This window comes from Pseudophryne corroboree, chromosome 4 (genome assembly GCF_028390025.1).
Source record: "Pseudophryne corroboree isolate aPseCor3 chromosome 4, aPseCor3.hap2, whole genome shotgun sequence".
In the NCBI taxonomy this organism is placed as follows: Eukaryota; Metazoa; Chordata; class Amphibia; order Anura; family Myobatrachidae; genus Pseudophryne; species Pseudophryne corroboree.
The window spans coordinates 684,274,494-684,301,044 of record NC_086447.1 but is presented as its reverse complement, the minus strand read 5'-3'; the positions used below and the strand labels follow the sequence as shown (position 1 = coordinate 684,301,044).

The 26,551-nt window shown below is 48.7% G+C and overlaps 1 protein-coding gene and 1 long non-coding RNA gene across 4 annotated transcripts in view; one reads left to right on the top strand and one right to left on the bottom strand.

Annotated features, from left to right (window-relative positions):
- LOC134910157 (uncharacterized) overlaps positions 1-26,551 on the bottom strand; it is a 67,504-nt gene that overhangs the window by 8,432 nt on the left and 32,521 nt on the right. Inside the window, exons 1-2 of one of the 2 annotated variants that reach the window (XR_010176135.1) lie at positions 9,219-9,305; positions 8,503-9,048 (exon numbers count right to left, since the gene is read on the bottom strand). This is a non-coding gene — a long non-coding RNA (uncharacterized LOC134910157). Of the gene's footprint in view, positions 1-8,502; positions 9,049-9,218; positions 9,306-26,551 lie in introns of those variants that run through there. The other variant, XR_010176134.1, reaches the window with a different exon arrangement.
- The window catches only part of STXBP5 (syntaxin binding protein 5), a 698,920-nt gene continuing 681,289 nt past the window's right edge, over positions 8,921-26,551 (top strand). For both annotated transcript variants that reach the window (XM_063917879.1, XM_063917878.1), the window contains exon 1: positions 8,921-9,055. In XM_063917879.1, the coding sequence (XP_063773949.1) occupies positions 8,921-9,055 (135 nt within the window). The remainder of the gene's footprint in view (positions 9,056-26,551) is intronic.

The window sequence follows — 26,551 nt, the reverse complement described above, 5'->3', positions numbered from 1 at the left end:
TCCAGTATGTGTGCCCCCTAGTGTGCCTCCTGCCTCCCTCCAGAATGTGTTGCCCCTGCTGTTGCCTCCTGCCTCCCTCTAGGATGTCTGTCACCTGCTGTGCCTCCTGCCTCCCTCCAGTATGTGTGCCCCCTGCTGTATCTCCTGCCTCCATCCAGTATGTCTGTCACCTGTTGTGCCTCCTGCCTCCCTCCAGGATGTGTGCCCCCCCGCTGTGCCTCCTCCCTCCCTCTAGCATGTCTGTCACCTGTTGTGCCTCCTGCCTCCCTCCAGGATGTGTGCCCCTGCTGTGCCTCCTGCCTCCCTCCTCGATGTGTGCCCCTGCCTCCATCCAGGATGTGTGCCCTCTGCTGTGCCTCCTGCCTCCATCCAGTATGTCTGTCACCTGTTGTGCCTCCTGCCTCCCTCCAGGATGTGTTCCCTTTGCTGTGCCTCCTGCCTCCATCCAGGATGTCTGTCACCTGCTGTGCCTCCTGCCTCCCTCCAGTATGTGTGCCCCCTGCTGTACCTCCTGCCTCCATCCAGGATGTCTGCCCCCTGCTGTGCCTCCTGCCTCCCTCAAGGATGTGTTCCCCCTGCTATGCCTCCTGCCTCCATCAAGGATGTCTGCCCCCTGCTGTCCCTCCTGCCTCCATCCAGGATGTCTGCCCCCTGTTGTCCCTCCTGCCTCCCTCCAGAATGTGTGCCCCCTGTCTCCCTCTAGGATGTCTGTCACCTGCTGTGCCTCCTGCCTCCCTCCAGTATGTGTGCCCCCTGCTGTGCCTCCTGCCTCCATCCAGTATGTCTGTCACCTGTTGTGCCTCCTGCCTCCCTCCAGGATGTGTGCCCCCTGCTGTGCCTCCTGCCTCCCTCTAGCATGTCTGTCACCTGTTGTGCCTCCTGCCTCCCTCCAGGATGTGTGCCCCCTGCTGTGCCTCCTGCCTCCCTCCTCGATGTGTGCCCCCACTGCTGTGCCTCCTGCCTCCATCCAGTATGTCTGTCACCTGTTGTGCCTCCTGCCTCCCTCCAGGATGTGTGCCCCCTGCTGTGCCTCCTGCCTCCCTCTAGCATGTCTGTCACCTGTTGTGCCTCCTGCCTCCCTCCAGGATGTGTGCCCCCTGCTGTGCCTCCTGCCTCCCTCTAGCATGTCTGTCACCTGTTGTGCCTCCCTCCAGGATGTGTGCCTCCTGCCTCCCTCCTCGATGTGTGCCCCCTGCTGTGCCTCCTGCCTCCATCCCTGATGTGTGCCCTCTGCTGTGCCTCCTGCCTCCATCCAGTATGTCTGTCACCTGTTCTGCCTCCTGCCTCCCTCCAGGATGTGTGCCCCCTGCTGTGCCTCCTCCCTCCCTCCTCGATGTGTGCCTCCTGCCTCCATCCAGGATGTGTGCCCTCTGCTGTGCCTCCTGCCTCCATCCAGTATGTCTGTCACCTGTTGTGCCTCCTGCCTCCCTCCAGGATGTGTTCCCCCTGCTGTGCCTCCTGCCTCCATCCAGGATGTCTGTCACCTGCTGTGCCTCCTGCCTCCCCCCAGCATGTCTGTCCACCGTTGTGCCTCCAGCCTCCATCCACCTTCCCTATCCTCCTGCTGTGCCTCCTACCCTCCCAGAACAAACACATTGGTGTACCTTTAATGAAAATGTATTACACACCGCCACTCCAATGAGGCGAATCTAAATATATCGGTAAGCACCGAGCCAACTGTTGATACATTGGCCAGTGCGAAAATAAGAATTTACTCACCGGTAATTCTATTTCTCGTAGTCCGTAGTGGATGCTGGGAACTCCGTAAGGACCATGGGGAATAGCGGGCTCCGAAGGAGGCTGGGCACTCTAGAAAGATCTTAGACTACCTGGTGTGCACTGGCTCCTCCCACTATGACCCTCCTCCAAGCCTCAGTTAGGTACTGTGCCCGGACGAGCGTACACAATAAGGAAGGATTTTGAATCCCGGGTAAGACTCATACCAGCCACACCAATCACACCGTACAACTCGTGATATGAAACACAGTTAACAGTATGAAACAATAGAGCCTCTCAACAGATGGCTCAACAATAACCCGATTTAGTTAACAATAACTATGTACAAGTAATGCAGATAAACCGCACTTGGGATGGGCGCCCAGCATCCACTACGGACTACGAGAAATAGAATTACCGGTGAGTAAATTCTTATTTTCTCTAACGTCCTAGTGGATGCTGGGAACTCCGTAAGGACCATGGGGATTATACCAAAGCTCCCAAACGGGCGGGAGAGTGCGGATGACTCTGCAGCACCGAATGAGAGAACTCCAGGTCCTCCTCAGCCAGGGTATCAAATTTGTAGAATTTTGCAAACGTGTTTGCCCCTGACCAAGTAGCTGCTCGGCAAAGTTGTAAAGCCGAGACCCCTCGGGCAGCCGCCCAAGATGAGCCCACCTTCCTTGTGGAATGGGCATTGACAGATTTTGGCTGTGGCAGGCCTGCCACAGTATGTGCAAGCTGAATTGTACTACAAATCCAACGAGCAATAGTCTGCTTAGAAGCAGGAGCACCCAGCTTGTTGGGTGCATATAGGATAAACAGCGAGTCAGATTTTCTGACTCCAGCCGTCCTGGAAACATATATTTTCAGGGCCCTGACAACGTCTAGCAACTTGGAGTCCTCCAAATCCTTAGTAGCCGCAGGCACCACAATAGGCTGGTTCAGGTGAAACGCTGACACCACCTTAGGGAGAAATTGGGGACGAGTCCTCAATTCTGCCCTATCCATATGGAAAATCAAATAAGGGCTTTTACAACACAAAGCCGCCAATTCTGATACTCGCCTGGCAGAAGCCAAGGCCAATAACATAACCACCTTCCATGTGAGATATTTCAGATCCACGGTTTTTAGTGGTTCAAACCAAAGTGATTTTAAGAAAACTCAACACCACGTTGAGATCCCAAGGTGCCACAGGAGGCACAAACGGGGGCTGACTATGCAGCACTCCTTTTATAAATGTCTGAACTTCAGGTACTGAAGCTAGTTCTTTTTTGAAAGAAAATCGACAGAGCCGAGATCTGTACCTTAATGGAACCCAATTTAAGGCCCATAGTCACTCCTGCTTGCAGGAAATGCAGAAATCGACCTAGTTGAAATTCCTCTGTTGGGGCCCTTTCGGCCTCACACCATGCAACATATTTTCGCCATATGCGTTGATAATGAGTTGCTGTAACCACTTTCCTGGCTTTAGTAAGCGTAGGAATTACTTCCTCCGGAATACCCTTTTCCTTCAGGATCCGGCGTTCAACCGCCATGCCGTCAAACGCAGCCGCGGTAAGTCTTGGAACAGACAGGGCCCCTGCTGCCGCAGGTCCTGACTGAGTGGCAGAGGCCATTGGTCCTCTGATATAAATTCTTGAAGTTCTGGGTACCAAGCTCTTCTTGGCCATCCACGAGTATCGTTCTTACTCCTCGCCTTCTTATTATTCTCAGTACCTTTGGTATGAGAGGCAGAGGGGAGAACACCTAAACCGACTGGTACACCCACGGTGTTACCAGAGCGTCCATAGCTATCGCCTGAGGGTCCCTTGACCTGGAGCAATATCTTTTTTAGCTTTTTGTTAAGGCGGGACGCCATCATGTCCACCTGTGGCCTTTCCCAATGGTGTACAATCCTATTGGAAGACTTCTGGAGGAAGTCCCCATTCTCCCGGGTGGAGGTCGTGTCTGTTGAGAAGATCTGCTTCCCAGTTGTCCACTCCCGGAATGAACACTGCTGACAGTGCTAACACATGATTTTCCGCCTATCGGAGAATCCTTGTGGCTTCTGCCATCGCCATCCTGCTTTTTGTGCCGCCCTGTTGATTACATGAGCGACTGCCGTGATGTTGTCTGATTGGATCAGTACCGGCTGGTTTTGAAGCAGAGGCCTTGCTGGCCTCAGGGCATTGTAAATGGCCCTCAGATCCAGAATATTTATGTGTAGGGAAATAACCTGACTTGACCAAAGTCCCTGGAAGTTTCTTCCCTATGCGACTGCCCCCCAGCCTCAAAGACTGGAATCCATGGTCACTAGGACCTAGTCCTGTATGCCGAACCTGCGGCCCTCTTGAAGATGGGCACTCTTTGTATGGAACCTGCCTAATGGGATTGCTTCGTAAGAAGCTACCATTTTTCCCAGGACTCGCGTGCAATGATGCACCGCTACCTATTTTGGTTTTCAGGAGGTCTCTGACTAGAGATGACAACTCCTTGGCTTTCTCCTCCGGGAGAAACACTATTTCTGGTTTATGTCCAGAACCATCCCCAGGAACAGTAGACGTGTCATAGGAACCAGCTGTGACTTTGGACTGTTTAGAATCCACCTATGCTGTTGTAGCACTTTCCAAAATAGTGCTACCCCGACTACCAACTGCTCCTTGGACCTCGCCCTTATAACGAGATTGTCCAATTACGGGATAATTACAACTCCCTTTTTTTGAAGGAGTATCATCATTTCGGCCATTACCTTGATAAAACACCCTCGGTGCCATGTACAGTCCAAACGGCAGTGTCTGGACTTGGTAATGGTAATCCTGTACCACAAATCTGAGGTACTCCTGGCGAGGATGGTAAATGGGGACATGCAGGTAAGCATCCTTGATGTCCCGGGATACCATGTAATCCCCCTCGTCCAGGCTTGCAATAACCGCCCTGAGCGATTCCATCTTGAACTTGAATTTTTTTATGTTCAAGGATTTTAAATATAAAATGGGTCACACCGAACCATGCGGTTTCGGTACCCCAACCCGTGTGGAATAGTAACCCCGTCCTTGTTGAAGTAGGGGCACCTTGAGTATTACCTGCTGGGAATACCGCTTATTAATTGCCTCTAGCACAGCCTCCCTGCTTGAGGGAGTTGTCAGCAAGGCATATTTTAGGAAACGGCTGGGGGGAGACATCTCTAATTCCAGCTTGTACCCCTGAAATACTACTTGGAAGAAACAGGGATCCACCTGTGAGCGAGCCCACTAATTGCTGAAATTTTTGAGGCGGCACCCCACCGTACCTGGCTACACCTGTGGAGCACCCGCGTCATGGTGTGTACTCACAGGAGGCGGGGGAAGAATCTTGATTCTGGGAACAGGCTGACTGGTGCAGCTTTTTCCCTCTACCCTTGTCTCTGTACAGAAAGGAAGCGCCATTTGACCCGCTTGCTTTTCTGAAGCCGAAAGGACTGTACCTTTTTCTGTGAGGAAACCTGAGGTAAAATTATTTCTTCCCAGCAGTTGCTGTGGATACGAGGTCCCAGAGACCATCCCCAAATAATTCCTCACTCTTATAAGGCTCTCTATGTGCTTTTTAAGTCAGCATCACCTGTCCAGTGACAGGTCTCTAATACCCTCCTGACAGAATGGACATTACATTTATTTTGGATGCCAGCCGGCAAAATATCCCTCTGTGCATCCCCCATATATAAGACAACGTCTTTAATATGTTTTTATGTTTGCCAACTAGTATCCCTGTTTGACAGGGTCACCGACCACGCTGCAGCAGCACTATCTGCAGGTCTCAGTCTAGTACCTGAGTGTGTAAATACAGACTTCAGGATAGCCTCCTGTTTTTTTTTTTGACAAACGTGTGACCGCCTTATCCACCCTAGGGGATATCTCCCAGCGTAACTTATCCTCCTGGCGGGAAAGAGTACGCCATCAGTAACTTTTTATAAATTACCAGTTTCTTAACGGGGGAACCCACGCTTTTCACACACTTCATTTATTCATCTGATGGGGGAACAAAACACTGCCTGTTTTTTCTCCCCAAACCTAAAACCCATTTATAGAGGTTAAAGTCAGAAATGTATAACACATTTTTTATTGCCGGGATCAAGTCACGGATTGGATTGTGTATATGTCTCCACCTTGTCGACACTGGAGTCAGACTCCGTGTCGACATCTGTGTCTGCCATCTGAGAGAGCGGGCGTTTTTGAGCCCCTGATGGCCTTTGAGACGCCTGGGCAGGCGCGGGCTGCGAAGCCGGCTGTCCCACTGCTGTTACGTCATCCACCCTTTTATGTAAGGAGTTGACACTGTCGGTTAATACCTTTTACCTCTCTATCCACTCTGGTGTCGGCCCCACAGGGGGCGACATCACATATATCGGCCTCTGTTCCGTCACCATATAAGCCTCCTCATTCAACATGTCGACACAGCCATACCGACACACTGCAGACACACAGGGAATGCTCTAAACGAGGACAGGACCCACAAAAGCCCTTTGGGGGGACAGAGTGAGAGTATGCCAGCACACACCAGAGCGCTATATACTGCAGGGACTAACTGAGTTATGTCCCCTATAGCTTTATATCTATATATATAATGTATACTGCGCCTAAATTTAGTGCCCCCTCTCTCTTTTTTTTTTAACCCTTGTAGACTGCAGGGGAGAGCCAGGGAGCTTCCCTCCAACGGAGCTGTGAGGGAAAATGGCGCCAGTGTGCTGAGGAGATAGGCTCCGCCCCTTTTTCGCGGCCTATTCTCCCGTTTTTTATGGACTTCTGGCAGGGGTATTTACCTCATATATAGCCCCTGGGGCTATATATTGAGGTATTTTTGCCAGCCAAGGTGTTTTTATTGCTGCCTCAGGGCGCCCCCCCCCAGCGCCCTGCACCCTCAGTGACCGGAGTATGAAGTGTGTGAGAGGAGCAATGGCGCACAGCTGCAGTGCTGTGCGCTACCTTGGTGAAGACTGAGTCTTCATGCCGCCGATTTTCCGGACCATCTTCTTGCTTCTGGCTCTGTAAGGGGGACGGCGGCGCGGCTCCGGGACCGAACATCAAGGCTGGGCCTGCGGTCGATCCCTCTGGAGCTAATGGTGTCCAGTAGCCTAAGAAGCCCAATCCGGCTGCAAGCAGGCGAGTTCGCTTCTTCTCCCCTTAGTCCCTCGCTGCAGTGAGCCTGTTGCCAGCAGGTCTCACTGAAAAGAACAAATTCTAAGACTATAACTTTCTAAGAGCTCAGGAGAGCCCCTAGTGTGCATCCAACCTCGGCCGGGCACGAAATCTAACTGAGGCTTGGAGGAGGGTCATAGTGGGAGGAGCCAGTGCACACCAGGTAGTCTAAGATCTTTCTAGAGTGCCCAGCCTCCTTCGGAGCCCGCTATTCCCCATGGTCCTTACGGAGTTCCCAGCATCCACTAGGACGTTAGAGAAAGCTCTGTTGCTGCCAATGGGGAGGAGTTACGGCGCGGCCCACCCGCGATAAGGGCGCAATGCGGAAGTGAAGCGAAATTTAAAAAATTTAACTTTATTGATACATCCGAGAAAGCGGAACAAATGCGAAAACGGGATGAAAGCGCGACGGTAAGACTTGATACATCCCGGCCCCAGTGTCAGCAGCACACAGGTGCAGTGAGGAGGCTCAGTGTCAGAGGCACAGCGAGCAGCACACAGGTGCAGTGAGGAGGCTCAGTGTCAGAGGCACAGCGAGCAGCACACAGGTGCAGTGAGGAGGCTCAGTGTCAGAGGCACAGCGAGCAGCACACAGGTGCAGTGAGGAGGCTCAGTGTCAGAGGCACAGCGAGCAGCACACATGTGCAGTGAGGAGGCTCAGTGTCAGAGGCACAGCGAGCAGCACACAGGTGCAGTGAGGAGGCTGAGTGTCAGAGGCACAGCGAGCAGCACACAGGTGCAGTGAGGAGGTTGAGTGTCAGAGGCACAGCGAGCAGCACACAGGTGCAGTGAGGAGGCTCAGTGTCAGAGGCACAGCGAGCAGCACACAGGTGCAGTGAGGAGGCTCAGTGTCAGAGGCACAGCGAGCAGCACACAGGTGCAGTGAGGAGGCTCAGTGTCAGAGGCACAGCGAGCAGCACACAGGTGCAGTGAGGAGGCTCAGTGTCAGAGGCACAGCGAGCAGCACACAGGTGCAGTGAGGAGGGTGAGTGTCAGAGGCACAGGTGCAGTGAGGAGGCTGAGTGTCAGAGGCACAGCGAGCAGCACACAGGTGCAGTGAGGAGGCTCAGTGTCAGAGGCACAGCGAGCAGCACACAGGTGCAGTGAGGAGGCTCAGTGTCAGAGGCACAGCGAGCAGCACACAGGTGCAGTGAGGAGGGTGAGTGTCAGAGGCACAGGTGCAGTGAGGAGGCTGAGTGTCAGAGGCACAGCGAGCAGCACACAGGTGCAGTGAGGAGGCTCAGTGACTCGGAAGTGCAGCGCATAACAACAACAACAAGCTGACAGACGGTGTAATCATTATACAGGAGAAGGCCAATAACATAGTAAAGAGAAAAGCCAGGAGTGGCAATGCTAACATGGAGTCCAGAGGATTGAGAAACAGGAAAATGTGACAGTGAGGGAAGGGGAGGGCTGTAGACGGAGAAGAGAGAGGAAGGAAGGGGAGGGCAGAGGAGCTTGTGGCTGGCTGCTGTCACTTCCAGTGCAGCACAGGCAAGAGACAGGGATACTCATATACAAATACCCAGGCTGGCACATCTGTACACTGGGTAAAGAGGGGCACTTGCATGTCTCCTCCCACCACAAAGACAAGTGCTGGCAAGCAATTGGATTTATGCATTAAAGGAACTACCCGTGGATTTATTTCCTCCTAATCCATCCTCCTTGTTGCTCCTTCTTGCTGTGCACTGATATTTTTCCTGTGTATAGTATCCCCGGCAGAGTGACTGAGCTTCTCGTCTGGACAACACGATCAGAAGACATCCAGTCCCCATTTGCTTCAATTCAGCAGCTTGTTATCTGTAGCTGTTCCTCCTCTCCAGCACAGATCACCTGCAGCAGCCCCCTCCCCAGCCCCGGGGGCCAGGACCCTCCTGTGTGTGGGGTGCCCATCAGCCACAGCAAGACACTAAAAGGGAAAAAAAAGAGAAGGGAGGAGGATAGGAAAGGTGGGGGGGTGAGAGGAGAGTGGGATCTGGAGGAGGAGGAGGAGGTGGTGGTGGTGGAGGAGAAGGTGGTGGAACAAGAGGCAGAGAAGGGAAGCGGTGACCATGAAGAAATTTTACATCAGGAAGGTGCTGGCAGCCGCTTCCTCCTCCTCTTCATCGTCTTCTTCATCCCAGCCTGGAAACAAGGAGGTGGACATCCCAGAAACCCTCCAGTCCGAGCACTTCCAGCTCTGCAAGGTGAATTGGGATGAGTACTATTTATTACTAGCATTGTCATCTCCTGCAATAAGCCCTCCCCCTGTGTATATATCTGTAACATCTAGCTGCATGCAACGACACACAACACTATTAGCAATACAGTATAGTGAAGTACTGTATATGTATATCACACAATGCACACCTACTGTACATCACATCATCTCCAGGAGCAGGGATCCTTCCCAGGGATAGGCCACCTCATGAATGTGCATATTTAGCAGCATGCAAGTATTAGCTACAGTGTTATCCCTACTGTTTGATGACAACCAGTATGCTATTACTGGCAGCAGTGTAGTCTGATTTTACACCTTGTGCTGCACACATTCTACTACAAATGCAATGTTTATGTTATTTTCTGCAGGTAGATCTCATGCTTCTGTCCGATTTCTAGAGATCTATTATTTGTAGTACATGCTTCTATAGCAGATGGTCACTAATAGATCATTTCAGGCTTTCACATATATTTTCCAAAATGCATAAAGGTTTTCCTGATTTTTAGCTTTTTCAGATTCTCTTGTCCTCGTGTGGCTTGAAGGGCATCTGGGAAAGCTCTGCACCATTTATAATTCTTTTTGGGTTGTGTTTCCTGAAATCAAGCTCCCCCCACCTTGTCAATTCCTCCCCCTCTCTCTACTCCCCTTGTCAATTTCCCCATTCTGATAGCAGTAATGTCAGCTGTTAGCAAGGCTTACCTATTTATTTATTTGTTTGTTTTTGTTAGTTTTTTTTTCTGGTCCATTGTACCATCTTTATGATAACTGACTGTATTCTCCATTGTACCATCTTTATGATAACCTACTGTATTCTCTACCAGAGGCAGTCAGCACCAACTTACAGATTGTTTTGGGTGGTATTCATTATATATAATGTTTATTTGTGCAGTATTTGGAGTCGTTTTCTATTTGCAACCACAATATAGATGTTCTATTCTATATCTTATACCTGTGATGAGTCAATATGATGATTTCTGCCATATTTCATAAGCTTTTGACAGTATATAAAATGAGCATGTGCTGAAAAAAACCTGATGTTTGAGGCTTTGTTACGTAGATGTGTGACATTGCAGGCCTCTTCTATAGAAGCTGTAAAATACTAGGATGTGACAGCTGATTGCACATGGTGTCTTAGAAGGAATAATGCATTGTGTCTGTTTCACCAGCTGCCCATGCCTGATAGTTGTTCCCATCTTTTTTTTGCAAATTTGGTTACTTTATCTAAATACAGCACTTGTGGCCTAACTCTGGTTTTCCTCATGTCAAGTGCTTTTTGTGTTATATTGAGGTAGTTGTGCGTGTCTGTAGTACGCTGTGTGTGTGTGTGTGTGTGTATGTATGTATGTATGTATGTATGTGTATATATACACCCCCCCCCCCCCCCCCCCCCCAGATCCGGCACTCATATCCTCCCACAAAGAAACTTGCCAGGTGCCCTCCGTGACGACTGTGTTGCAACGGCCCACAATAGAATCTCACCACTCGGCGGCACTCCGGACGAATGGATAAAGACTACAAAGTCATCTTGGATTAAATCGACGTTTCAGTGCTCGGCGGCAATTTTGTCAAGATTATCAGGCAGCATGTTGCTGTCTGATAATCTTGATAAAAGTGCCGCCGAGCACTGAAACGTCGATTTAATCCAAGATGACTTTGTAGTCTTTATTCATTCGTCCGGAGTGCCGCCGAGTGGTGAGATATTGTATGTATGTATGTATGTGTGTGTATGTACACACAACTATGCTAAAATAGTTGAGTATAATTGTGTATAAATGGAAATAGATTTTTTTACACTGTTGTTCTATGTGTGTCCATCGATTTGATATGCATGAAGGTCACTGTATGCCATTTGTAACTACCACAACTCTTTGAACAAAGATAGATTATAAAAACACATACTGCAGTACTGCACAAATGCTGCTGCGAGCTTCTAGTATACATTTCTCATATGTTTCTTTTCTTTTTTCAAGGGAATGTCTAGCAAATTCCCCATATTTATATCATCTTGCACTATTTCTTTGTACATTTTGTGTATTTTACGTGATAGTTGTTTTCATCATGCTTAGTAAATTACATAAATATGTGGCTGATAGCACACGTTATAAATATTGCTTTCTTTTGATAAAATAAATGTAAATGACAACCGCATTGATTGGGTCCTACAGCTCATCATCTGGAGTTGGTGAATACAGTATTTAGTTGAGAAAGAACCTAGGTTTAAGCCAGACTGGAATTGCGATGAGGGAAGAGCTTGGCCTCCTCTGTATTTCTATATTTTCTTCTATTTTTTTTTTCTCAAGCATCTCTAAATCTTACAGGAAATGGAACATATGAGATTTAAAATAGCCGCCCAAAAACCATCTTGCAGATGATGAGTGAGGGCTGTACTGTTTGCAATGTGGACACCCAAACTATATTGTTTTAAATCTCTAGCCTCTATTAAGAAGATGGGTACACCATGTGCTATCTTAGCAGCCTCCACTCTTCTGGAAAGGCTTTCCACTAGATATTGGAACATGGCTGCCTCGGTTTGCATATTTTCAACCATGATCATTAGTGAGTCGGGCACTGATGTTAGATGATAAGGCCTGGCTCACATTTGGAGTTCCAATTCATTCCAAAGGTGATCACTGTGGCTGCGGTAAGGGCTCTGTGCAGACCTGTCAAGTTCTTCATCACCAAACTCGGCCTACAATATTTTTGATGGATCTCTAATGTCCTGCTGAAACAGGAATGGCCTTCCTCAAAAGGTTGTCAAAAATGCGGAAGCTCACCATTCTGCAGAATGTCACTTTGTGCTGTAGCCTTAATATTTTCCTCCCCTGGGACTAAAGGGCTCCAGCCAGACCTTTATTCCTCCTCTACCAAACTACAGTTGGCATTATGCATCAAGTAGGCAACATTCTTTGCCAAGCACAGATTAATACAGGGACAGCATGATGGCGAAGAGTGAATAGTCATTCCAAATGATGTATTTCCAGTGTTCCAGAGGCCAATGATGGTGCGCTTTAAACCACTCCAGCCAGCGTGGCATTGCACATGGTGATCTTATGCCTGTATGTGACTGCTCAGCTATGGAAATATGAAGCCCCAGACGATCAGTTCTTGTGCTGATGCTGCTTCCCAGAGACAGATTGGAACTTACAGTATTTATTTATTTATTATTTTTTAATTAATAGTTTCTTATATAGCGAGGCATATTCCATCGAGCTTTGCAATTGGAACAACAGTAATAGAACAAAACTGGGTAAAAGCAGACAGACATAGAGGTAGGAAGGCCCTGCTCGCAAGCTTACAGTCTATAGGGAAATAAGCATTGATACACAAGGTTAGGTGCTACCTATTGCATAATGGTCCTGCCAGATTGCAAAGGTTCTTAATGGGCTGTTTGATATGGTCACCCACCAATGTTGGCTTGGGGTCAGGAGGATGTGAAAGTGAAGAAAGACAAAATATGTGCGTTTATGTGTAGACTGTATGGAGGGGTTGTAATTGGATATGATAGCTTATGAATGTTATGTAGGAGGTCCTGGAATCTAATAAGCTTGTCTGAAGAGGTGAATTTTCAGGGAACACTTGAAGGTTTGGAGACTAGAGGAGAGTCTAATAGGCCCTACACACATGCCGATATCACTGCACGATATGAACGAGATAACGTTCATATCGTGCAGTGTGGAGTCGCCAGCGATGAACAATGCGCGGCCCCGCGCTCGTTCATCGCTGGTGACATGTCGGCTGTGCATGCAGGCCAATATGGACGAGATCGTCCATATTTGCCTGCACGTCTATGGAGTCGGGTGACGGGGGGAGTGAAGAAACTTCACTCCCCCCGTCACTGCCCCCCCCCCCCCCGCCGCCGGGTCACCCGTCGGCCGTCGGGCACCTCGGCGGCACATCGCCTAATGTGTAGGGCCCATTAGATAGCATTGCTGTAAGCTTGCTTTTATGCACCTGTTAGCAGTAGGTGTGACTGAAATTGTTAAACACACTAATTAGAAAGGGTGTTCACATACTTTAACCATGTTATGCAATTTCTTAATTGCAGTATATCTATGAAAATCCATATCATATCCCGAGTCACAGACTTATTTCATTTCAGAACTGCATTATTTAGAATGTATAACAATTCACATTGTCCTTTTTTGTGACGTTTATACCACTGGGATCGGTATGTTATACCGCCGCATGGAATGCTGAATGTCAGTGTACCGACATCCGCATCCCGAGTGGTGGAATGCCGGCAGGGGGCGAGCGCAACGAAGCCCCTTGCAGGCTCGCTGCGCTCGCCACGCTGCAGACTCATTGGCGAGCTATGCTCGCCACATGTTCTGTTCTCCCTCTGTGGGTGTCTTGCACACCCATAGAGGGGGAATCACCTACCTTGCGGTATGGTAACCCAGTTGGGATCCCGGCGTCAGTATTGTGACAGCCGGGATCCCGACGTCAGTATTGTGACAGCCGGGATCCCGACGAGCAGTATGCTGATCGCATACCATACCACTTATTGCCTGAAAGTTCCTTGTTACATACTGGTAACTGATACTAGAGATTGATTGACACAAGCTGTTTGTGGCGGAGCTGCAACTCTTTTATAAAGCTGCCATTACCAATGTTAATGTTCTTATCAAAAGATTGCTATACAACACTGCAAATATTCCCAAGCCCATAGTACAACCCAGAGCATTATGGTGATCAACATGCAATGCAGGAACCCCAATACAATACAGACACCACCATAATGACTACCATAAAATATGTCTGTCCTTATACTCTTTCTTTTTTTTTTTTTTTAGAATAACAGCGATTTATGTTTAATATCTAATCCCCACTTTCTGTACCTGGGTAGTTGTGGGCTCTGTCTTTGCTGGAAATACCTACTGGGATGAGGCATGGCTTCTCTCCAAGGCCCAGATTTATCAAGCTTTGGAGAGTGATAAATAGCACGGTGATAAAGTACCAGCCAATCAGCTCCTAACTGCCATGTTTCAGGCTGTGTTTGAAAAATGGCAGTTAGAAGCTGATTGGCAGGTGCTTTATCACCGTGCTATTTATCACTCTCCAAGGCTTGATAAATCTGGGCCCAAGTGTCATGTAAGGTTACTACTGTGGGTGGGATGTACTAATGTACATCGCCGCCCAGCGCCACAATGCTGATCGCATATGTACTTACATATGCGGTCAGCATTGTGGAGGACAGCTCTTCCGATGCGCAGCGGCTGCCTGACTTCCAGGATTCGGCCTTTGCAAGGGCTGCTGGTAGCTGTAGTTTATTTCCAGTTTCAGCACTGTTACTGTTGCTGGCCTGACACTGCAGGAGAGGAGACACAGAGACAGAGCTGAGCTATCAGGTTGTCAGGGGTCGGAGCCAAGCCCGGGCAGAAGGAAGAGACAGAAGGTCCCCTCCAAAGGAGTAGATGTGACAGGGAGTGTGTAAGTTTGTCACTGTCTCTAATTTTTTCTTATCTCTCCTTCTGCATAAAACTCTCCCCATCTTATCTTTCCCCTTGTATAACACTTTCCCCTATCTTATCTCTCCCCTGTATAACACTCTACCCTACCTTATCTCTCCCTCTGTATAACACTCTCCCCTTGTATAACACTTTCCCCTATCTTATCTCTACCCATCTTATCTCTCCCCTGTATAACACTCTCCCCTACCTTTTCTCTCCCCCTGTATAACACTCACTCCTGTCTTATGTCTCCTTCTGTATAACACTTTCCTATATCTTATCTCTCCCCCTGTATAACCCTCTCCCCTTGTATAACACTTTCCTATATCTTATCTCTCCCGGTATAACACTCTACCCTACCTTATCTCTCCCCCGTATAACACTCTACCCTACCTTATCTCTCCCTGTATAACACTCTACCCTACCTTATCTCTCCCTCTGTATAACACTCTACCCTACCTTTTCTCTCCCCCTGTATTACACTCTCTCCTATCTTATGTTTCCTTCTGTATAACCTTCTCCCCTATCTTATCTCTCCCTCTGTATAACACTCTACCCTACCTTATCTCTCCCTCTGTATAAAGGGGGGTACTCACGGGAGAGATGTGTGCTGAACGATCTTAACACAGACCGCTCAGCACACATCTCTCACCCCGCTCAGCACAGCGCGATGTGCTGAGCGAGGGGAAAAGCCGACGGGGGGCCGCTCACTTCACACAACGGTGAAGTGAGCGACCCGCTAGATTGAGCCTGCATGCAGCTCAATCTAGCATCGGCGATAGCGATGCGCGGGGCCGCGCATCGCTATCGCTGGAGGGCATACACACGGCAGATCCGTGCTTAAAATCTAAGCAATCTAGCAAGATTGCTTAGATTTTAAGCACGGATCTCTCCGTGTGTACCCCCCTTAACACTCTACCCTACCTTTTCTCTCCCCCTGTATAACCCTCTCCCCTATCTTATCTCTCCCCCTGTATAACCCTCTCCCATTGTATAACATTTTCCCCTATCTTATCTCTCCCCTGTATAACACTCTACCCTACCTTATCTCTCCCTCTGTATAACACTCTCCCCTGCCTTTTCTCTGCCCCTGTATAACACTCTCTCCTATCTTATGTCTCCTTCTGTATAACACTTTCCTATATCTTATCTCTCCCCCTGTATAATCCTCTCCCTATCTTTTCTCCCCCTGTATAACACTCTCTCCTTCCTCATCTCTTCCTCTTTAGAACATCTCTCCTTCCTCCTCGCTCCCTCTGTATAACACCTTCTTCCTCATCTCTCCCTCTCTATAAAACCCTCTCCTTCCTTCTCTCTACCTCTGTATAATACCCTCTCCTTCCTCCTCACTCCATCTGTATAACTCCCTTCTTCCTCGTATCTCCCTCTGTATAACACTCTCTCCTTCTTCTCTCCCTCTGTATAACACTCACTCCTTCCTCTTCTCTCCCTCTGTATAGCACCCTCTCTTTCCCCCTTCTCCCTCCATATAACACTCTTCTTCCCCGTATCTCTCTCTCTGTATATTACTCTCTCCTTCCTCTTCTCTCCCTCCATATAACACTCTCTCCTTGCTCCCTCCGTATAACACTCTCTTCTTCCATATATCTCCCTCTGTATAACAATCGCTCACTCCTCTTCTCTCCCTTTGTATAACACTCTCCTTCCTCCTCTCTCCCCCTGTATAATACTCTCTCCTTCTTCCACGATCCCTCGGTATAACACTCTCTTCCTCGCCTCACCCTTTTATAACACCCTCTCTTTCCTCATCGCTCCCTCTGTATAACTTTGCCACCTTTCCCTCGGATCGGATGCTTCGCTCCCCTGCAGTGTCTCCAGGGAGAGACGCTGATGACATGGGGGTTTGAGGAGGAGGCATTCCAGAACACAGTGCAGCAGCAGCCCAGCGAGTCCGGAGTCAGACCTCTGGTGACCTTTTCCCCACCTGCCGTCAGTCACAGAGCTGCTTAAGTGATGCTTAAAACAAGAATGTTATTTTATATTTCTCTACCTGGCGTAATGTGTAAAAGGGGGCTCTACCTGGCGCAGTGTGTAAAAGGGGGCTCTACCTGGCGCAGTGTGTAAAAGGGGGCTCTACCTGGCACAGTGTGTAAAAGGGGGCTCTACCTGGCGTAATGTGTGACAAGTGCTCTACCTGGCGTAATGTGTGACAAGTGCTCTACCTGGCGTAATGTGTGACAAGGGCTCTACCTGGCGTAATGTGTGACAGGGACTATACCTAGCGTAATGTGTAAAAGGGGCTCTACCTGGTGTAATGTGTGACAGGGGTGCTACCTGGCATAATGTGTAAAAGTGCTCTAGCTGGTGTAATGTGTGTAAGTGGCGCTACTGTGCGGTGTAATTTGAGTAATGGAGACTACTGTGCAGCATAATATGAACTGGTATTATTTTGGGGTCACGCCCCTTGTACATGAAGCCATACCCCTATTTCTCTGACGTCCTAAGTGGATGCTGGGGACTCCGTCAGGACCATGGGGAATAGCGGCTCCGCAGGAGACAGGGCACAAAAGTAAAAGCTTTAGGATCAGGTGGTGTGCACTGGCTCCTCCCCCTATGACCCTCCTCCAAGCCTCAGTTAGATCTTTGTGCCCGGCCGAGAAGGGTGCAATCTAGGTGGCTCTCCTAAAGAGCTGCTTAGAGTAAAAGTTTTGTTAGGTTTTTTATTTTCAGTGAGTCCTGCTGGCAACAGGCTCACTGCATCGAGGGACTTAGGGGAGAAGGAGTGAACTCACCTGCGTGCAGGATGGATTGGCTTCTTAGGCTACTGGACACTAGCTCCAGAGGGACGATCACAGGTACAGCCTGGATGGGTCACCGGAGCCGCGCCGCCGACCCCCTTGCAGATGCTGAAGAGAGAAGAGGTCCAGAAATCGGCGGCTGAAGACTTCCCAGTCTTCTTAAGGTAGCGCACAGCACTGCAGCTGTGCGCCATTGCTCTCAGCACACTTCACACCAACGGTCACTGAGGGTGCAGGGCGCTTGGGGGGGCGCCCTGGGCAGCAATGAAAATACCTATACTGGCTAAAAATACATCACATATAGCCTCTGGGGCTATATGGATGTATTTAACCCCTGCCAGGTTGTCAGAAAAACGGGAGAAGAAGCCCGCCGAAAAGGGGGCGGGGCCTATTCTCCTCAGCACACAGCGCCATTTTCCCTCACAGAACTGCTGGTGGGAAGGCTCCCAGGCTCTCCCCTGCACTGCACTACAGAAACAGGGTTAAAACAGAGAGGGGGGGCACTTATTTGGCGATATGATTATATATATTAAGATGCTATAAGGGGAAAACACTTATATAAAGGTTGTCCCTGTATAATTATAGCGTTTTGGTGTGTGCTGGCAAACTCTCCCTCTGTCTCCCCAAAGGGCTAGTGGGGTCCTGTCCTCTATCAGAGCATTCCCTGTGTGTGTGCTGGGTGTCGGTACGTGTGTGTCGACATGTATGAGGACGATGTTGGTGAGGAGGCGGAGCAATTGCCTGTAATGGTGATGTCACTCTCTAGGGAGTCGACACCGGAATGGATGGCGTATTTAGGGAATTACGTGATAATGTCAACACGCTGCAAGGTCGGTTGACGACATGAGACGGCCGGCAAACAAATTAGTACCTGTCCAGGCGTCTCAAACACCGTCAGGGGCTTTAAAGCGCCCATTTACCTCAGTCGGTCGACACAGACACAGACAGGGACACTGACTCCAGTGTCGACGGTGAAGAAACAAACGTATTTTCCTTTAGGGCCACACGTTACATGTTAAGGGCAATGAAGGAGGTGTTACATATTTCTGATACTACAAGTACCACAAAAAAGGGTATTATGTGGGGTGTGAAAAAACTACCTGTAGTTTTTCCTGAATCAGATAAATTAAATGAAGTGTGTGATGATGCGTGGGTTTCCCCCGATAGAAAATTATTGGCGGTATACCTTTTCCCGCCAGAAGTTATGGCGCGTTGGGAAACACCCCTTAGGGTGGATAAGGCGCTCACACGCTTATCAAAACAAGTGGCGTTACCGTCTCCAGATACGGCCGCCCTCAAGGAGCCAGCTAATAGGAGGCTGAAAAATATCCTAAAGAGTATATACACACATACTGGTGTTATACTGCGACCAGCGATCGCCTCAGCCTGGATGTGCAGCGCTGGGGTGGCTTGGTCGGATTCCCTGACTGAAAATATTGATACCCTTGACAGGGACAGTATTTTATTGACTATAGAGCATTTCTATATATACGAGATGCACAGAGGGATATTTGCACTCTGGCATCATGAGTAAGTGCGATGTCCATGTCTGCCAGAAGATGTTTATGGACACGACAGTGGTCAGGTGATGCACATTCCAAACGGCACATGGAAGTATTGCCGTATAAAGGGGAGGAGTTATTTGGGGTCGGTCCATCGGACCTGGTGGCCACGGCAACAGCTGGAAAATCCACCTTTTTACCCCAAGTCACATCTCGGCAGAAAAAGACACCGTCTTTTCAGCCTCAGTCCTTTCGTCCCCATAAGGGCAAGCGGGCAAAAGGCCAGTCATATCTGCCCAGGGGTAGAGGAACGGAAGAAGACTGCAGCAGGCAGCCCCTTCCCAGGAACAGAAGCCCTCCACCGCTTCTGCCAAGTCCTCAGCATGACGCTGGGGCCGTACAAGCGGACTCGGGTGCGGTGGGGGGGGGGGGGTCGTCTCAAGAGTTTCAGCGCGCAGTGGGCTCACTCGCAAGTGGACCCCTGGATCCTACAAGTAGTATCCCAGGGGTACAGATTGGAAATTCGAGACGTCTCCCCCTCGCAGGTTCCTGAAATCTGCTTTACCAACGTCTCCCTCCGACAGGGAGGCATTATTGGAAACAATTCACAAACTGTATTCCCAGCAGGTGATAATCAAAGTACCCCTCCTACAACAAGGAAAAGGGTATTATTCCACACTATTTGTGGTACTGAAGCCAGACGGCTCGGTGAGACCTATTCTAAATCTGAAATATTTGAACACTTACATACAAAGGTTCAAATCAAGATGGAGTCACTCAGAGCAGTGATAGCGAACCAGGAAGAAGGGGACTATATGGTGTCCATGGACATCAAGGATCCTTACCTCCATGTCCCAATTTGCCCTTCTCACCAAGGGTACCTCAGGTTCGTGGTACAAAACTGTCACTATCAGTTTCAGACGCTGCCGTTTGGATTGTCCACGGCACCCCGGGTCTTTACCAAGGTAATGGCCGAAATGATGATTCTTCTTCAAAGAAAAGGCGTCTTAAGTATCCCTTACTTGGACGATCTCCTGATAAGGGCAAGGTCCAGAGAACAGTTGGAGGTCGGAGTAGCACTATCTCAAGTAGTTCTACGACAGCACGGGTGGATTCTAAATATTCCAAAATCGCAGCTGTCTCCGACGACACGTCTGCTGTTCCTAGGGATGATTCTGGACACAGTCCAGAAAAAGGTGTTTCTCCCAGAGGAGAAAGCCAGGGAGTTATCCGAGCTAGTCAGGAACCTCCTAAAACCAGGAAAAGTGTCAGTGCATCATTGCACAAGGGTCCTGGGAAAAATGGTGGTTTCTTACGAAGCGATTCCATTCGGCAGATTTCACGCAAGAATTTTTCAGTGGGATCTGCTGGAAAAATGGTCCGGATCGCATCTTCAGATGCATCAGCGGATAACCCTGTCTCCAAGGACAAGGGTGTCTCTTCTGTGGTGGCTGCAGAGTGCTCATCTACTTAAGGGCCACAGATTCGGCATTCAGGACTGGGTCCTGGTGACCACGGATGCCAGCCTGAAAGGCTGGGGAGCAGTCACACAAGGAAAAAATTTCCAGGGAGTGTGATCAAGTCTGGAGACTTCTCTCCACATAAATGTACTGGAGCTAAGAGCAATTTACAATGCTCTAAGCTTAGCAAGACCTCTGCTTCAAGGTCAGCCGGTATTGATCCAGTGGGACAACATCACGGCAGTCGCCCACGTAAACAGACAGGGCGGCACAAGAAGCAGGAGGGCAATGGCAGAAACTGCAAGGATTCTTCGCTGGGCGGAAAATCATGTGATAACACTGTCAGCAGTGTTCATTCCGGGAGTCGACAACTGGGAAGCAGACTTCCTCAGCACGACCTCCACCCGGGAGAGTGGGGACTTCATCGGGAAGTCTTCCACATGATTGTGAACCGTTGGGAAAGACCAAAGGTGGACATGATGACGTCCCGCCTGAACAAAAAACTGGACAGGTATTGCGCCAGGTCAAGAGACCCTCAGGCAATAGCTGTGGACGTTCTGGTAACACCGTGGGTGTACCAGTCGGTGTATGTGTTCCCTCCTCTGCTTCTCATACCAAAGGTACTGAGAATTATAAGACGTAGAGGAGTAAGAACTATACTCGTGGCTCCGGATTGGCCAAGAAGGACTTGGTACCCGGAACTTCAAGAGATGCTCACAGAGGACTCATGGCCTCTGCCGCTAAGAAGGGACTTGCTTCAGCAAGTACCATGTCTGTTCCAAGACTTACCGCGGCTGCGTTTGACGGCATGGCGGTTGAACGCCGGATCCTAAGGGAAAAAGGCATTCCGGAAGAGGTCATTCCTACCCTGGTCAAAGCCAGGAAGGAGGTGACCGCACAACATTATCACCACATGTGGCGAAAATATGTTGCGTGGTGTGAGGCCAGGAAGGCCCCACGAAGAAATTTCAACTCGGTCGATTCCTGCATTTCCTGCAAACAGGAGTGTCTATGGGCCTCAAATTGGGGTCCATTAAGGTTCAAATTTCGGCCCTGTCGATTTTCTTCCAGAAAGAATTGGCTTCAGTTCCTGAAGTCCAGAAGTTTGTCAAGGGAGTACTGCATATACAACCCCCTTTTTGTGCCTCCAGTGGCACTGTGGGATCTCAACGTAGTTCTGGGATTCCTCAAATCACATTGGTTTAAACCGCTCAAATCTGTGGATTTGAAATATCTCACATGGAAAGTGACCATGATGTTGGCCCTGGCCTCGGCCAGGCGAGTGTCAGAATTGGCGGCTTTGTCTCACAAAAGCCCATATCTGATTGTCCATTCGGACAGGGCAGAGCTGCGGACTCGTCCCCAGTTTCTCCCTAAGGTGGTGTCAGCGTTTCACCTGAACCAGCTTATTGTGGTACCTGCGGCTACTAGGGACTTGGAGGACTCCAAGTTGCTGGATGTTGTCAGGGCCCTGAAAATATAGGTTTCCAGGACGGCTGGAGTCAGGAAAACTGACTTGCTGTTATCCTGTATGCACCCAACAAACTGGGTGCTCTTGCTTCTAAGCAGACGATTGCTAGTTGGATGTGTAGTACAATTCAGCTTGCACATTCTGTGGCAGGCCTGCCACAGCCAAAATATGTAAATGCCCATTCCACAAGGAAGGTGGGCTCATCTTGGGCGGCTGCCCGAGGGGTCTCGGCTTTACAACTTTGCCGAGCTGCTACTTGGTCAGGGGCACACCCTGGCTGAGGAGGACCTGGAGTTCTCTCACTCGGTGCTGCAGAGTCATCCGCACTCTCCCGCCCGTTTGGGAGCTTTGGTATAATCCCCATGGTCCTGACGGAGTCCCCAGCATCCACTTAGGACGTCAGAGAAAATAAGAATTTACTTACCGATAATTCTATTTCTCGTAGTCCGTAGTGGATGCTGGGCGCCCATCCCAAGTGCGGATTGTCTGCAATACTTGTACATAGTTATTGTTACAAAAATCGGGTTATTATTGTTGTGAGCCATCTTTTCAGAGGCTCCGCTGTTATCGTGCTGTTAACTGGGTTCAGATCACAGGTTGTACAGTGTGATTGGTGTGGCTGGTATGAGTCTTACCTGGGATTCAAAATCCTTCCTTATTGTGTACGCTCGTCCGGGCACAGTATCCTAACTGAGGCTTGGAGGAGGGTCATAGGGGGAGGAGCCAGTGCACACCACCTGATCCTAAAGCTTTTACTTTTGTGCCCTGTCTCCTGCGGATCCGCTATTCCCCATGGTCCTGACGGAGTCCCCAGCATCCACTACGGACTACGAGAAATAGAATTATCGGTAAGTAAATTCTTATTATTTTTATCGAGCGCCTGTGGCGTGCACTGGCCCTGTTTTAAATTTTGGGGTGGGGGGGGGGGGTGATGCTGTTTCTTGCACACATAGATAAAATGTCTATTTACGGCAACTGCATTCTGCTGTAACAGTGAATGAGTGCTGCAGGGAGCAGATGTCAGGGGTGAAGGGCATTGGTGGTTTCAGGGTTGCCCCGGGGGGGGGCAAGGTAATACCATTACTTTGCTGCCCATGGAATCAGATTAGGGACAGTTCTGCAGTGAAGGAGGGCACTCCTGATGGTGCCCCCATCATTTATTCACAGTGTTGCATGGGATTGCCGGGACAGTTGGTTGTTTCTTGGGGTACATTTATTTGTTAATTATATAATTAGAAAGGTATACTATAAAAGCACTCCACGTACAGCCTTTTGGCTTTATGTGGTCCTCTGTGATATCTCATAGCCTCAGAATTCACATTAAGCGGTGCCGCTGGAGCTTCTTGGGGGTGTGTGTGTGTGTGGGGGGGGGGGTGTCTATCAGGCAGACAGGCAGCCACGCGATCAGTGCGCAGCCAGGCATCATTCTCTACCTACCTCCTAGCCTGCAGCCAGACAGTGGATGGCTGTCAGCATGCTGTTAAGTGATTGGCTGGAGCTATCCACTAATCAGACTGCTGACAGCCATTCACTCTCACTATACGGAAGCATGTGCGGGACCTCGGGAGGGGTTTTTTTTTTTTTTTTCATTTCATTTCATTGAATGGATGGATACCGGCCCAGTACATTGTTTTGGCCAGGGCCTATAATGCTATTAAGTTGGCCTTGACTAGGAGCAAGAGATATGACTCCAAACAGAGGTATTTAGGGCCCTGCACCGCTCTACGACAGCACAATTTGCACACCCTTCATTACTACCATGTTTCCAGGGGAATGTAACACGCGAAGACAACGGGACAAGATAAGAGCCTGTCCCGGCCAAGCAACTGCGCATGCATGGCTATCTAGTTGTACAATTCTATAATATTGTAATCGCAAACAGCTTCGACCCACTGGAAGGGGATTGCAAGATGCACTATATGGATAAAGTATTACGGACACCTGACCATTACACCAACCGGGACTGTAATGACATTGTATTCAAATACATATACTTTAATATGGAGTAGGACCCCCTTTTGCAGCTATAACAGCTTAATCTCTTCTCGGAAGGCTTTCCACAAAATTTTGTAGTGTTCTTGTGGCATTTGTGAGCTCAGGCACTGATATTGGATAAGTAGGACTGGCTCGCAATTTCGCGTTCCAGTTCATCCCAAAGGTGTTCTATGGGGTTAAGGTCAGGGCTCTGTGCAGACCAGTCAAGTTCTTCCACATGGAACTCCTCAAACTATGTCTTTATAGTCCTTGCTTTGTGCACTGGGGCACAGTCATGTTGGATAGAAAATGGCCTTCCTCAAGCTATTGCCACATAGTTGAATGCATAGCATTGTACAAAATGCCTTGGTATGCTGTCTTATTGCAAAGGTGGCATCCTATCACAGTACCGCGCTGAAGTCACTGAGCTCTTCACAACGATCCACTTTGTATCACAAATGTGTGTAAATGGAGACTGCATGGCTTGATTTTATATACCTGTGGCAACGAGTCTGATTGAAACACCCGAAATGAGTAATCAGAATCTGCTTTATTGGCCAGGTGTACTCAATTTTTTGCGGTACAGTGCAGGTGTGGCCAAATACTATTGTCCATGTAGCATATCTCCATGCTTTTTCTCTTCTTACATTCCAGTGAACATTAATTCTGTTCTTAAACATGCGGATATAGCTGTTTCCTTATATGTTAAAGATAGAATTGCTTAATAAATAGAACCTTTAGTATGTACTACTAGCAATAATCATCTGCAAAAAATATATGAATTGAAAAAGTAACATGTTATAAATATGGGATTTATTGGGAATGGTAGTTGGTTAAGTTCAATTTGAGTTTGTTAATGGGTATAATTAATTATAATGAGTGAATTATAGGTAATGGGTGTTAGACATATTAGAGTGTTGGAGCTAGCCCATTAAGGGTTCTTATTTGCTGCTATGTAGCAGAGAATACATTGACCCTCATTAGAGTTAGAAGCAAGTTCAGCCAAAGGGTGAACATTTTCCCCTGGATGAAACATGTTGTGATAAAGGGGTGCAAATACAAATTTGTTTTCCCAGCTGGAAAAATATTGTTTGCATGTTCCATGTAAATATTGGTCATCATTGGTGGAATTATGAGTGCAAGGGGTGCGGCCACCACTGGTCTGTATGTGATGGCTGTCCACGTGGTCCCCACTCCAAGGGGCAACATTGTAATTCTGGCTGCATTTACTGCTGACTATAAACCTCCCCAAGGTGTCCCCTGATTGGCATTACATTCTATGAAGGTATTACATGACTGGAGAAATATTAGAGGTGATATGAATTTTCTTTGTCATGTATAGCTACTGTATACATAAAGATAGTTTGACAATTAAATGTACGAAGATGAAACTGCATATTGTAGAGGAGCAACTAATCTTTATTTCTGTCAAAGACATGCAGTGTACCAATTAAAAAAAGTATGAATTCATTTAAATTATTTTTTTCTTTCATAATGTTGTCAATCGGTATTATATCTGGTTATATAGACATGCAGATTATGTTAGTGATGCAAACATAAAGCATGGTAATATTTAACGAATAAAATAATATTTCTCTAACGTCCTAGTGGATGCTGGGGACTCAGTAAGGACCATGGGGAATAGACGGGCCCCGCAGGAGACATGGGCACTTTAAGAAAGAATTTAGATTCTGGTGTGCTCTGGCTCCTCCATGTCCCTCCTCCAGACCTCGGTTTGAATCTGTGCCCGGACGAGCTGGGTGCTGTTCAGTGAGCTCTCCTGAGCTTGCTGTAAGAAAGTATTTTGTTAGGTTTTTTATTTTCAGGGAGCTCTGCTGACAACAGACTCCCTGCATCGTGGGACTGAGGGGAGAGAAGCAGCCCTACTCTCTGAAGCTAGGTCCTGCTTCTTAGGCTACTGGACACCATTAGCTCCAGAGGGATCGTACACAGGATCTCACCCTCGTCGTCCGATCCCAGAGCCGCGCCGCCGTCCCCCTCGCAGAGCCGGAAGACAGAAGCCGGGTGAGTATGAGAAGCAAGAAGACTTCGAAATCGGCGGCAGAAGACTCCGTTCTTCACATGAGGTAACGCACAGCACTGCAGCTGTGCGCCATTGCTCCCACACACTTCACATACTCCGGTCACTGTAAGGGTGCAGGGCGCAGGGGGGGCACCCTGGGCAGCATATGGACCTCTTTTGGCAAAAGTACACATATATACAGTTGGGCACTGTATATATGTATGAGCCCCCGCAAAGAAAATGTATATTGTAGCGGGACAGAAGCCCGCCGTCGAGGGGGGCGGGGCTTCTTCCTCAGCACTCACCAGCGCCATGTTTTTTTTCCACAGCACCGCTGAGAGGAAGCTCCCCAGCCTCTCCCCTGCAGATACACGGTAGAAGAGGGTAAAAAGAGAGGGGGGGGGGCACATAATTAGGCGCAAAAATCAATATAAACAGCAGCTACTGGGTTAACATTAAGTTACTGTGTTATTCCTGGGTTAATAGCGCTTGGGTGTGTGTTGGCATACTCTCTCTCTGTCTCTCCAAAGGGCCTTGTGGGGGAATTGTCTTCAGATGAGCATTCCCTGAGTGTGTGGTGTGTCGATACGTGTGTGTCGACATGTCTGAGGTAAAAGGCTCCCCTAAGGAGGAGATGGAGCAAATATGTGTGTGAGAGGGTGTCTCCGTCGACAACGCCGACACCTGTTTGGATATGTGTAATTAAGTGCTAAGGTGAATTTATTGCACAAAAGATTAGAGAACAGACAGGGAATCTACCCATGTCTGTCCCTATGTCGCAGAGACCTTCAGAGTCTCTCAATGCTCACTATCCAAAATAATAGACACTGATATCGACACGGA